The sequence below is a fragment of the Eublepharis macularius genome, chromosome 9 (genome assembly GCF_028583425.1).
Source record: "Eublepharis macularius isolate TG4126 chromosome 9, MPM_Emac_v1.0, whole genome shotgun sequence".
Lineage (NCBI taxonomy): Eukaryota > Metazoa > Chordata > Lepidosauria > Squamata > Eublepharidae > Eublepharis > Eublepharis macularius.
The window spans coordinates 48,960,306-48,975,051 of record NC_072798.1 but is presented as its reverse complement, the minus strand read 5'-3'; the positions used below and the strand labels follow the sequence as shown (position 1 = coordinate 48,975,051).

Below are 14,746 nucleotides of genomic sequence, written 5' to 3'. Positions count from 1 at the left end.
CCTACACTGTTTTCTTACTTCAGAAATTTTTCAAACCCACAAATGTTGATCAAATAACATCAAATAACCTTCAAAAAAGGTCCACTTATTTTACTTATTTCTGTATTCATTTTTTATGCAGTGTAATCAAAAGATCACTCTCCTAAACTCACAGCTTGCAAGAAGAGTTGTGATGCAGGTCCTTTTTTATAAAACTAATGCAGGTCCTTTTTTATAAAACTTCATGTCAATAGACCTTTTGTCACTTTTCCACATTCTCCACTAGACCAATGAGAACAATGTTTTGGGGTAGAATTTCTGGCTTGGATATAAAATCCACACAGGTCTGTAGCTGCTAACAGACTTTTGCGCTAACCTGAGACAAAACTTGTTCTTTCTTTAAAAAGAGAAGAATGTTTAATTTGAAGCAACACAAACTGAGGGAACTCTGAAGTCAATATGGAGATACAGGATTTCAATTTTTAAACCATTCATGCTGAGGGGGGGGACCCTTTCCAGGCTAGTTCTCGTACTATGTTACACCCTGGATAAGACATTACAACTAATCCACAGCACTCAAGAGGTATTTCAGTATAAAGTTAATCGCCTGTTAAGCTAACACATTCACTACATCATTATCTCTATATTAGAGATGGGCACAACCCCCCCAAAAAAGAACCATGAGGTTCGAGGTTCTGTTTCACAAACCCTGAACCCCAAACTTTGATTAACTTGACCCAGTTCGCAAACCAGTTCGTGCCTTGTGGTTTGTCGGAGCCCAGGACGGCCACCTTCAGACTCAGAGAGCCCAAACTCGCAGGGAATTTACAGCAGGCTCTCCTCCAGCCACCCTCCAAGTTTGGTGAAGGTTGCAATAAGGATCTCTGAGTTATAGACCCCCAAAACCAGTGCCTCCAGAAAAGTCCCATTCGATAGAATTGGAGCCATCAGTGCCAATTGACTTAGGGCTCCATTTGAAGTGATGGACCCCCAGACATGGGTGATGTCTGTGGCCATCCCCTCCTCGTGGGCTTGGGGAGACGGTTGGCCACCTCCCTTCTTGGGGGCGAAGTTTGTGGCCGCAAGCCGGCAGCACCCCCCCCCATGCCCACTCACACGCCCCAACAGGTGGCCACCGTCATGTCTGGGATGTGGGTGATGTTGGTGGCTGCCCCATCCTCACAGGTTCAAGGATGCGGTTGGCCACCTCCCTTCTTGGCAGCAGAGTGTGGCCGCCAGCCAGCAGCACCCCCCTGTGCCACCCCCCCTGTGCCTGTCCACCCATCCCAATGGGCAGCCACTGTCATGTCCGGCACATGGGTGATGTTCGTGGCCACCCCCTCCTCACGGGCTCAGGGAGGTGGTTGGCTGCTTCCCTTCTTGGGGGCGGGGTGTGTGGCCGCAAGCTAGCGGCACCCCACCTGTGCCCGCCCACACGCTCCAACAAGCAGCCACCATCATGTCCAGGACATGGGTGATGTCGGTGGCTGCCCCCTCCTCTCCACGGTTGGGGAGGGTAAGACCCCCAGATGAAGCTCAAGTCCCCCAGATGAAGCTCAAGTCCCATGGATGGTGTGCGTGGTACCCCACCCCTCCCAGGATGGGAAAAGGACTGATTGATACCCGTTCCTTGTGCTGAGGAGAGGTGAGTGACTGGCTACCAACAAAATTCACCTCCTGGATGTGGTGGCACTGACAGACACCTCCCCCTCCTTGGGAGTAGGCTATTCTAAGTCCTTTTGCAGGGACGGGATGCCTCCCCCTCTTTGGAGGGAGGGTATTCTAAGTCCCGCTGGCAGGGTTCAGGGGTCCTATTACCTTCCACAGTTTATGATCTCAACAGCATGAGGCCCCTCTACCCTAGAAGACATGGCCGCCGACCAAACAAAGCCCACCCAAACCTCTGCGGCACACAATTATTATCATACTATTTCATATCATTGTTGCATATTTGCACGTTAGCACAGTATTTCATATCATATTGTTGCATATACTCATATTATCACAGTATTTCATGTCACGTTGTTGCATATACTCATATTATGACATATCACATTATCTGAGTACGTGGATTTGATTCTACTGGCAAAAGACACCTCTGAGATGAGGCAGCAGTCACGGATGCCTTCCCTACCTTGGGGGGAGGCCATTCTAAGTCCCAGGGATAGAACGTGGTGGCCACAGACATCACCCACCTGCTGGCCGTGGTGGTAAGGATGGAACCCCTTCTCCCTGGCGCAGAGGAGACTGCGGGTCCCATGGATCAGGGCGCCTCCCACTGTCTTGTACAATTTTATGTGCAAAGCCATCGCTTGTGCTGAGGAGCAGTGGCCACAGACATCACCCATCTGGCAGCTGTGGCGGCAAGGACGGAACCCCTTCCCCCGGTCGGGGAGGAACAGACTATGTCCCCTCCCCTGGACTGAGACAGTTGGCAGTACTACTGAATTGATGCCTCTCCCTGCGGACATCACCCACCTGCTGGCCGAGGCAGCAACGATGGAACTCATTCCCCCTAGGTCAGGGGGTGAGGGATACACTAAGTACCATGATAGGGGACCCTCCCACAGTCCTGTACAGCTATATGTGTAACACTGTCCCTCGTGCTGAGGAGTGGTGGCCACAGACATCACCCAACTGCTGGCCATGGCAGATGAGAAGGATGCCTCCCCCTCCTTGGGGGGAGGCTGTTCTAAGTTCCACCGCCCTTCATGGTGCACATCCTATCATGAGCAGGTGCAGCTTATAGGCAGCAGGCAAACAGGGCCCTCAAAGAATGCCTCTTTCAGGGCTACCGGCGGGAGGACAACACAGAACATGCACAGAAATGTTTCTCTCCCCCCCCCCAAGAAGACGTGGCTGCTGACATCCTCTGCCTGTCGGCTGTGGCGGCACCAATGGAACCCTTTCCTCCCATTCGGGGGGTAAGAGAGCAAGTCCCATGGATAGGGGCAAGTTGCACCCAGAAGGGAAAGATACATCAATCCCCCTTGCGTGGAAGCCCTATCCCACCATACACAGACACCCGACCTGAACAGGCAGGACAGTTGCACAAAATAGATAGTAATCAAATCCAAAAGAAAGAACAATGTGAGCCCTCAGGCAAGGTGCCCACTTAGCTTGGCCCCAGAGCCTGGCAGTGGCCCTGAGATGGGGGGGGGACACCCCCCCCCGGCAAAAGCTACCAAATATTATAAAGCAGGAGTGTGTGTGTGGATGGGGAATTTAAAGCACATTAGGGATGGGAGTAAGATGCTTAATTCTTCGCTGCCTTTGTCCCCCTCCTTCTTTAACTATATTTCTGCCACTGAAGCAAAGAGATTTAGAAGTAATCTTCACCAGAAGCTTCAAATAAAGTGGCCTCAGGTGGAAAAGCAAAGATTGTGAAAGTGCTTAGTGCTTCCTTCCATTCATGCCTGGTGTACTTTATACCCCATCCACCACCAGTTTTATAGGGATTTGGCATGAACCAGGCTAGATCATGCTGTTGCTTTCAGAGATGGCCTCTTGGCTTCTCAGTTTTAAAGGAGGAGGCATGTTTTTTCACGTTACCAGCTAGTAGTACAGTACTCCATACTTTAATGAACTATTTTAGTTGCCCATAGAAGCACATATTTTACAATGAGTTATTACTTATTGTGCAGTTAGTACTTTGACACAGCAAAAAATTAGTCTTTCATTTTATATTTGTGTGCTTTATGGGAATTGGCCATCTTTATGTATCTGAACAAGTGTCTGCCAAGTTTTTCTGGTTGTCTCAGGACACGGAGATGGAACCTGAGGTTCTAAGGAATCAGGTGACATAAGAGTCTGATTTGCAGTTGTGTGATAATTTGTGCTGTGAATTGGATGTGCAGTTGTGCTTGGCTTTTCCTTCCCTTTTTTTTCAATTGAATACACTGAATTTCCACATGGTGACTGCATTGTGATTTTTATCAGAAAAGAAATGCCTCACCAGAGATTATAACACGATTTTTCTCTCTTGGTAGTTATGGTATAGTGGGGAAGGGGAGGGGGGTAACAGTAGGAAGACTCTGATAAAATTTACAAAGGCCTTAGGAAGCAGGCTATATAATAATCCACAATTTGCTGAAACACTGCTGCAAGGAATTGTTGTCTACTGTCACAAGCAAAGGATGAGGCAAAGGAATTCGGCTGTATGTCTTAGAGCAGCATTTCAGGCACATATGCCCTATGTCTGTGGCCACCACGTCTGAATGTTGAGGACTGAGGTACTCTTCATCTTCATCTTAGTCTTAGCACACATTTACTTTTCTGTATGGTTTTCTGACCATCCACACAAGTCTCAGCGCTGCCGGTTTTGAAGAAGACACTTAATTACACACCTGTCTGCCCATAAAATTTGAAGAGCAGAGAGAGCAAAGTAATTTCTTAACCTCCAGCCCGACTCTTGAGAGTTATGGTATACCAGCCAGTACCAACGAGGATGGAGGAGCTCAGAGCAGCTTTAATCAGGTGCCAAGAAAGTGGTGTTTTGAACCTGGCTAAGCCATGATACTTTGAACAGTGATTTAAACAAACATTAGGGCCATTCTGCAAGTAATTACTTTAACTCTTCATCGCAACCTCCAGGTAGTTATATGAGTTGACTATTAAATGACTGAATGTGAGCTAGATCATTTGTAGAACCTAGTCATGTCACAGCCTGAGCTGAACCATGTTACTCTCTATAAATAAGGAAGTTTAATTTCACTGGAATTGGTTCACAGTTCCTTTTTCTCCCAAATTAAAGGTATATTATCCCTAGATTAACAACTGTTGATTCAAAGGAAACTTCATTGCTTTGTTGAAGGAACAACCACCATGTTCTAAGCTAAGAATTCTAAAAGGATAACAGAGTGGGGGTTTGTTTGTCCCCCACTTTTGGCGAGGGCTTTGCTACATGTATGTATCAGGGCGACGAAACAACAAACCGGGACTCCACAGTATTATAAGCCAAAATGTAATCTAATTTCCTGTATTTATAAAGTGCAAAGGTGCTATAAATATAGACAAAAATACAGAACATGTTATACAAAATCGTCTAGAAGTGCAACAATACAGAGTCCAAACATTTACAATTGTATCACAATACTTTTGCTGTCCGGAATAATCAAGGAATTTTTAAAGTGCCAGTTGCCAATATTTTCATAGAGCCGGTAGGTAGGGAGTTGTGCACAGTGCTATTTATTCACAGTCCATAAAGTTGGATGTAGTTAGACGAACGCCGACGGGGGTTTGCAGGCAAATATCATTAACCCGTTTCGTGAGTAACATGACTCACTTCCTCCTGGGCGTGAAGCAATTCGGACTGATCATACTGCGAAAGAAAATTAACTGTAAGCATCTAGCAAAAACTTCTATAGCATAAGATAAAGAAGCCAAAAAACTCACAGTATGTTACAAGCACAAAGGCATACTCTCCTACCGCTCCACGGGGTCGTAATTCACGGACATGTAACAAGTGAAACGGACTACCGGTTAAAATGATCAAAAAGAGGAGGGGCCCATTTTAGGTGGGGAGATTATAAGAACAGGAGAAGTTTATTTCTGAGTTCAAACCATGAGGTGACAGCGAGTTTAACTGAAAAATCCATTTGGATTCTAATTGCAGCAGCAATTTAGCCTGATCCGTAGCAAAGGGGCGATCAAGTTGTTCAATTACAGAAACCCTGAAATCATTATATGGGTGTTTCTGCAGATGAAAATGATTAACAAGAGGCGCCTCCCAAATCTGATTCCTGATCCTAGATTGATGTTCCTGGATCCTAGTCCTTAAAGGGCTAGTCGTGCTCCCTATGTACAGCAAGGAGCACTGACACTGAATGACATATATCACATTTTCAGACTTGCAGTTCGAGTATCCACGGGAAGAGTGATCAGGTATTATTTGTTGTACTTTAACCATAAGGCTACATACACTACATGAGCCACATGTAAAGTGGCCCTTCAGCAGATTGACGCGGGGTGGATTATTTGAAAATTCTGATCTCATCACTATATCCCCAATTGACCGCGTGCATCTATAGCCGACTGATAGTCCTGATTCACAGCCACGGACACCACTTATAATGTGCCAGTGTTGCCTAATAATCGATGTTATTTTTGGGGCCAAAGTAGTGTATTCAAGACCCCATTTGATTCTACTGTCCACTCTTCTAGGCCTGGGTGTCAGTAAATCGGCCCGATCAGAATCAAATGGGGTCTTGAATACACTACTTTGGCCCCCAAAATAACATCGATTATTAGGCAACACTGGCACATTATAAGTGGTGTCCGTGGCTGTGAATCAGGACTATCAGTCGGCGTTCGTCTAACTACATCCAACTTTATGGACTGTGAATAAATAGCACTGTGCACAACTCCCTACCTACCGGCTCTATGAAAATATTGGCAACTGGCACTTTAAAAATTTCTTGATTATTCCGGACAGCAAAAGTATTGTGATACAATTGTAAATGTTTGGAGTCTGTATTGTTGCACTTCTAGACGATTTTGTATAACGTGTTCTGTATTTTTGTCTATATTTATAGCACCTTTGCACTTTATAAATACAGGAAATTAGATTACATTTTGGCTTATAATGCTGTGGAGTCCCGGTTTGTTGTTTCGCTATAATTTGGTACCGGGGCCGCCCTTTGTTGTTTCCCCACATGTCTGTATCAGGGCAAAGCAACACTGTGCCCCCACTCATACGTTCATAATTCCCCCGCACAAAGCATCCTCTTATTTGTAGCCCTATGAAGGAAAGTAGCAGATGAACTGGGAGCTCTGTAGCCCACTTATGGTTCCCCTCCCTCCATTTTCATAGAATCACAGAGTTGGAAGGAGCCTTACAGACCATCTAGTCCAACCCTGAGACGGGGGGGGGGGGGGAGGCCTACGCCACTACACACAGACACCTGACCTGAGCAGGCAGGACAGGTGCACAAAACAAAGAGACAGTAATCAAATCAAAAAGAAAGAACAATGTGAGCCCTTGACCGAGGTGCCCACTTAGCTTGAGCAGGCAGGACAGGTGCACAAAATAGATTATAATTAAACCCAGAAGGAATAAGGAGAAACAAAGAAAATTCAAAGGGGAAAAAACGGTAGGCCTCAGTCAAGCTAGGACCCAGCCCGGAGCCAGGCAGTGGCCCTGGGACTGGGGTGGAGGAAAGAAGTCACCCTTCCCAGCAATGCCAAGACTAATGCTGAAGAGGCTTTTCAGTCTCCTTTTAAACCAGCAGCAGCCAAGCTCAATTCTACTCTCCCTCTCTTTCATTCAAATCCCAGCAACAGCTCCTCACTCTCCCACTGTCTGCTGAAACTGAAAGCATGAGGCAGAGAGCTGTGCCTTATATAACAAACGCTCACATAGAGCAGAACAGGAGGTCTGTGGTTGGCATTCAGACCCGCCTAACAGCATTTGGAGGAATGAGATTGGTGTTCCCATGGCTACAGAAGGCCCATCTCCCCCCAGCTCTTGGCTCCCATATAACAGAATGGGAGCTCCATGGTTGGGAGACCTACCTATCAAGGTTAGGTGGGCTAAGATTGAGGTTTTGAATGGCAACAAAAGGTCTGCAGACATCCCAGGCCTACGTTGCTAGGGAATCAATTGATCGGCGCCAGCCTGTCTGGCTTCACAAACTGCTCACGACTCTAACGAACCAGGCCAAAAAGTCATGGAGTTTGTGGAAAACACGGCCCCATGAACCTCATTTTCACAAACCACGGATCAGCCCGGTTTGTGCTGAATTTTGAGTCATATTCTGATTCGCGCCCACCTCTACTCTACTCTTACAACTGTCAAAAGCCCAACTGTCAAAATTCAATTGATTCTTGGCTTCCCCTAGCCCACAACTCCTATTAGTTGACAAAGTCCTGCTCAATTTTTGTGTGTTTGGTCTTTGCTACTAAAAGTTGACCCTGACAGCTAAAACTAAAAGCAACCAAAAGTAGATTCTGGCTGAATGGAGAAATGAAGAGAGGCTGTTAGAAACACAACAATAGGACGGTTGGTGTTGAAAACTGTTTCTCCATGTCTTGTTGCAACTCTGGAAGCTGGACCAACAATTAGCTTCCACATGGTTTTGTTGCATCATATGAGAAGCACCCACATTGTCGCTGCACCATGACAGTTCCGGCAGATCTGGCACTGGATCCTCGGCACATAAGCTGGATAAAAACATGGGAAGTAGACTGTGTTACTGCAGCCACACACACTTTTCAGGGACAACTTCACATACTTGTCAGAATCTGTGTTGTGTCTTCCGTTAGCATCTCCTTTGAGCTAACAACCATTTTCACAATCAAGAGTAATACACATCTTTACCACAATTTTGTTCAAGATCGGAGACGAGGAGGATGATGCGCAAGTTTGTGTAACTGCAACCTGAATTTTCCAAGAATAAAGTGATAGCCTTCTATACTGGCAAGAGCGCTGCAAATTAATCATTGCAAATTGTCTAATAGAAATGTCTGATTTTATTTTCAGCCCAGTAACAGGTCAGAATACAAAAGTAACATTTTCACAATTATCCACCATGTGTTTCATACAGAATTAACTAATGCATGGTGCAATTTATCTTGCCCTCAGCTTTCATTACGTTCCAAATGTAGAGTTTAGGAATTACAGTGCATACTGAACTAAACCCTTCCACAATGTAAGGCACAACTACATGACAAGTCATAAACACACCACTGAAAGGAGGACTTAAGAGAATCCAACTCATAAAAATGGTCATGCAAGACTATCTACAGATCATACGTAAAAAGAAGTGCAGTGTAATTTATGTAAGCCTACCTTAACACATTTCCTGTAAATATAAAGGTAAGCACAGAAATTATCCAATTCTAATTTATACAATTATACAGAAAAATCAGTAAATATTATGCACAATATTCACATCTGTAACTATAATAAACCAATCATTAGAAAGAGGCCAACAGGACAGTACAACTTGTGGCACACAATCATTATAGTATAATAGCATTTATCAACCTTGTCTACAGTTCCCAAAAAAGGGGCTAACTTAATGGCACATAAATGTTAATGGTAACCAGTTGCCAACATGACGTATACAGCTGATATAGTCCAACAGACCATAGCTGGGACAGTTTGTGTTGATAATTTAATTCCTGTCCAACTGCCACAGATTTTTTAAAAAGAACTAAGAATTGAAGTGCATCAATTATAATTTGAAATTACTTAATACACATACATATCCAAATATTAAATTTTTGGTAAGACAAAACACTTGCAAATTTGGCAGTCACCACAAATTAACATTATTCTGAGAACGGAAACCCTATTAAAATGGACTATAGTTGAGTTTCATATCAAGAGGTAGTTAAATGAAATCTTATATTGTCATCAAGTCTCAGATTGGATATTTTTTGTGTTTTTTAAAAACTATTTTCTTACAAAAGTGACAAATCCTATACAAGCAGCATTTTGGACAGATTTCTATTATAAAAAGTTTGTGTTTGCAAACCCAATATGACATTCTTCACTTACCCCTTTGGTGCTGTAAACTAGGATGTAACAACATGATACAATGTACCTTTCATAAGAGGCCACAAGAGATCTGGACCTACCACACCTGTCTGTTGATGTATGAACGATGAACCTATTTAAAAAGTGTTAAACTTGGAAGAAGACCAGTACTAAAACTTATCTGTGCGGGGATAACAATGGGAAACTGTCATTGAATGTAGTGCCTCTTTAATCAGCACACAAAATATTCATTTCCTAACATCAAACATGTTATATTTCTTGTGTACCTGTTGTAAAATGACTGCATAGACTATTGTGTTTTAGATAGAAAACTGTCAATAAAGAGGACTAGTAGCTCCTAAGTGGCAACTATAATTGTTTGAAGGGTGTATTTCTTTCAAGCTGGAAGTCATTCACAATGTAAGGTAAAACAAACAATATAGGCTCATAGGTAGGGTTTTTTCCAATGTACTTATTGCTATGATCTGGAAAACAGTAAATTCTAGTATAATTTAATGATAAAAAAACAAAAGCCCAAAATGAACATGAAAACTGTTCAACTAACAATATAAATGTGCAAAGTTGCGAAGTCCATATTTTAATTTTTTTAACAAAATATTAAACAATGGTCATTAAGAATATGCAGATCCTTTTGTGATCTATGTGTCTGCGGGAATGCATAGGAATTATAGACATAATATTCCTAAGCACCAAATAAAACTACTATGAATTTCAATCAGCATTTATCTAAGCACACATCTGTGTACCAATTACTACATCGGTTCTTGCAAAATAGTCATTTCATTTCTTGCATATTATGTTCATTATACACTAGAAAGAAAAAGTGCATAGTGCATGACAATGCTATTTCTTACCCTTCCTGAGGCTTCCTTGGTTTTCCACTCGAAGTGACTCAAATTTCCAAACAGTACCACTGTTGGAGAGACCTTATGCTCTTCTGCAGAGTAATATAAATGTTCAGTTCTGTCCCCAAATATAAGTAATTTCAAGGGTTTCCGTTTGAAGTCAATTAATTGGTTAATCAATTGACATAGTCCTGATTAATTGGACTTGTAAAATACGTTATTTGAATATAAGTATTTACAACACCATGGGTGGCAGATGGGTAACTATGGGTATAAAAGAGGCACTGAACATACTCACTCACTTTGGAGTGAATGCTGTTCCAAGATGGTGCCTACTACATAACCATCAACTAAAAATAAAATATTTTTTGTTTCAAAACGTTTTTTTTTTATCGTGTGACAGCTCTACCAATTTCCCATTCTCCACTGGCTGCTTTGGACATCTCTTTTCTCTGCCCCAGTTTTAAGACCAAGGGGAACAAAACTGTTGCTGTAAATCTGGCATACAGAACTCGCATACCTGATTTGTGAGTTCTGCAAAATTCATGCATCATATTTGAATTTGACCGTTTGGAGATTTCAAGAATTTCTGTGTTCTGTTGCTTGCCTCTCTCTTCCTAGCTATCATCTTTAGAGAAAATAACATTCAAAGTGTCCCTTAAGGATACATTATTCACAAGCCACAAAACAATGATATTAAGAAAATGAGAATGTAGCATCTGTGCTTGCTGTGTTCATTTCTTTCCTAAACAAGTTTATAAAAAAACCTAAATGGCATTTTAAATAGTTCAAAAAACTAAGCTTTACATTTTAAATGCCATCTTGTATTTCAATAATCCTAAATTTTACAAGAACATCATTTAACACTGTAGACTGTGCATATTGTATTATGCCTTTCTCTGCCAAAAAAAAGATATTTAGCAATATGAAATTATCTGCCGCCTAGATCTAAATGTTTAACTTATTAATAGCAATTTCAGCTGAATAAAATATGGCACCATTGTACTATGCCCATGACAGACATACATCTCATTAAACAAGTTCAGGTAAGGCAAGATAGATACTGGTGGTGGAATCTTCATTTTCCAAAAAAATCTTAAAAGCCATCCCTCATTAACAGAGCTGGGTATTTAACTCCATTTCTGTGGGCTGACTAAGCAAACCTCTAGCAAGAACTATGAAAAAGATGACAAAATTATATGCTGAAAATGCTGGCATACTAAGGTAATAGTTACTTACCTGGGGAAATATTTTAGTGGTACCCTTAAAATACAAGCTAGCATAAAAGCTTGCAGGAGGGAGGGAGAGGATTAAACACAGCCCTATCTCAAAGGTACAGGAACTTGCATATTAATGTGGATGTAATCCACATAAATACTTTTGATAAATACTTTTGATATTATGTAGAGTATTCTCAGAAGATATGTCAAACATTTGACATTGCTTTTCATTTTCAGTGAAGAACATAGTGATGCCATAGTGAACAAGCCCAAAATTTTAAAAGCTCAAGGCAGTTTTCCATTAACTGTGGGTACACATAACAGAAGTGGAATTCCAGGGGAAAAGGAGGTGGGGGGCAAAAACTGCTTCAGACTCTTATCTTAAACATTCCAGTGCAGCCATTAAAATGTAACTATGCCATTTCAGCAGCTATATTTGATACACAAAATCCATACAAATACATTTACTTAAAAGGTGTTACTTTTGAACAAAGAAATCAGAATTTAAAAAATACAGTGTTGCTTTTCCGCTTAAACTTTATTTACAGGCTACTGGGGATTTTTAAACTAGACACAAAAGCTCTTGTAGGTGAAAACCAAATAAGCCATAGATAACGTCAGCCTCACAAGTAGTACAATTTGACTTTTTAAATCAGTAATGTATATTTTAAACGCTACTAGAATTTTTCCAATTGTTACAATCATTGCCCAAACCAAACAGTAGTCTGAGAGTTGTACGAAGTGCATGACAGAAACTTTTATTCTACCACAACATGTAAGAGTTGAGAGTAGTTATCCTTGCAGGTCAATGAAACAAGTATTACAGACACGAACAGGTTTCTTTGAAGAAGGAGTTAAGGCATTTTTTGATGAACACTCAGCACAGAAGATATTTCCACACTGTCTGCAGTGATGCTGTAAAATAGAGAGAAAATATTTATTATACACATATATCCTATACCAACACATGCGTTCATAGGTTTTTAAATACAGAATTATCAGTGGAATGTTATAAAATAAAACAATTAATACAACACTTCTAGAAGTATTGAGGTTAAGGGTGACAACACAGTTCAGTGAGTTATATGCCAAAAATATTCCTAGTAATTAGGATGAAATGGAATCAAATGAGCATTAAAATGTAATGGCAAACAATGTTCTGTCATGAGAAGATCTAGTCTTGGAAGTCCTCAGACAAGCATAACACCTTTTCTCCAACTCCCTTCACATGGGTCTCTGAACCTGAACACTTCCTGGTTTACAACAAACCATCATCACAAACTACAATTCATTTTTTGCCTTTGAGGAAGGAATAAAATATGGCTTAATCCTCGTTTATAGGAAGAAATAGAAACACTTTTAGTTACTGATTCAGACACAAACCAAACAATGATTTGCTGAGATCCAGGAAATCTTCAATTCCCAACTGCATGCAAAGGTAAGAAGGAAAGGAAAGTTACATATGAGCCTAAGAACTTTCAAATTTAAATCTTGTGAACAATAAATGCTCAGACTGTCTGAAATGCACAGCACAGGGGCCTATCAAAACTGCTACAGAATTATTTTGTTGTGCCAAGCAGGTCAACACTGGAAATCAGTTTGTGTTACCCAAATAGATGGTCTCCTAATTAGTTGAGGGAATTAGCTTAGAGACAAATGAGAGAGGGTAACTGGGATTCTCCACCTATGTTTATGGGGATTATTCCCTTAAGAGAACTCTTGAAACGAACCAGCTTCATTTCATTCAGAAAGGGTTTTTTATTGAAAGAGAAATAAAGGGGCAAACGTACAAACATCACGCACAGACTAACTAAGAAAATCAGGGAGGAAAAGGGGAGAAAACAATTTCAGGAAGGCGATAATTACCAGTCTCAAAGAGGAGGTCCATGGAAGTAGTAGTGAACTGAGCAGAGTTTCACAGAGAAGAAGTGAAGCCCAAAGAGATTTGGGGGTGTATGGATGGATCCAAAGACACACACACATTCACTAGTGGCTAAGGAATCCAGATATAGGGCAAACTGCTTCCTGGGGCAAGCTAACATTTTTGCCCCCGAAACAATGACTTAATGGGTTTTCTGGAGGTGGAAGAAGCTTAATGGGTCTACCTGAGGTGGACTATCAGTGTAAATGGTGCTTGATGACCCTTTGAGTACCAGACGGGTTAAGCTACCAAGTTTGGTGAACTTGGTAGCTTAACCAAGTTAAGCTTGGGTGAGTAAGTTAGGCAGCGTATGGATGAGATTAGGTAAGAGTTTCTTGGGAGATCTCATTGTCCTAAGTTATGCATCACTCCGGGGCGTACAGGGGGTCTTTTGTCAGCCAGCTGCTCTGATTCTCCTTCTAAAACATTTTCCAGGCTCCTATCTGGCTGACATCGATTTTGTTTTATTTCAGGCCAGGCAATGTCTTGCACTTATGCTATATAAGGACGGGCATTTTTTTATTCCATACGTATAAACTGCCCCTCAGCTGGAGGAGGAGTCTGACTGCTAACACTGGCACTACTGGAATAAAGATAAAGCATTCACAATTGTAAAATCGTATAGTGTTGCATACAACCTTTCAGATTACAAAAGAAGTTGATGTCTAGTTGAGCAGGTTGTATCATCAGCCACTTTGGTGTAGTGGTTAAGAGTAATGGGACACTAATCTGGAGAACTGGGTTTGATTCCCCGCTCCTCCACTTGAAACCAGCTGGGTGACCCTGGGTCAGTCACAGCTTCTCTCAGCCCCACCCACCTTGCAGGCTGATTGCTATGGGGATAATAATAACACACTTTGTAAACTGCTCTGAGTGCATGTTAAGTTGTCCTGAAAGGTGGTATATAAATCAAATGTTGTTGTTATTATTATTAATGAACAGATGTGATAATATAATTCAGCAATGACTGTACTGTGGGTATCTTAAGCCTCAAAACGTCTGGTTTAAGGAAAGAAAATGTTTCCTTTAATAACCCTGCAACACGTCAACATTTTAATCTGATCACCTTCTACAATCATTTCCTTAAAAGAAGCTGCTTCAAAAAGAAAAAAATACAGAACATATTATTCAGATACACATACCCTTCTTATTGTTACAGAAAAGCTTTTCCCACAGGCCATGCAATTCTGGACCTCATTGTCTTCTGCCCATTTCCTGTTTAGGGCTTGTGTGTGTTTGATCTATACAAAATTTTAAAAGTAGATTTCAGTTAATCTTC

General features: G+C 41.7%; 1 protein-coding gene across 2 annotated transcripts in view; it reads right to left on the bottom strand.

Annotated features, from left to right (window-relative positions):
• Positions 1–11,956: 11,956 nt before the first annotated feature.
• Positions 11,957–14,746, bottom strand: part of EEA1 (early endosome antigen 1) — a 77,145-nt gene continuing 74,355 nt past the window's right edge. For both annotated transcript variants that reach the window (XM_054988351.1, XM_054988352.1), the window contains 2 exons: positions 14,610–14,708; positions 11,957–12,461 (listed from right to left, as the gene is read on the bottom strand). In XM_054988351.1, the coding sequence (XP_054844326.1) occupies positions 12,339–12,461; positions 14,610–14,708 (222 nt within the window). In that variant the 3' untranslated portion in view covers positions 11,957–12,338. The remainder of the gene's footprint in view (positions 12,462–14,609; positions 14,709–14,746) is intronic.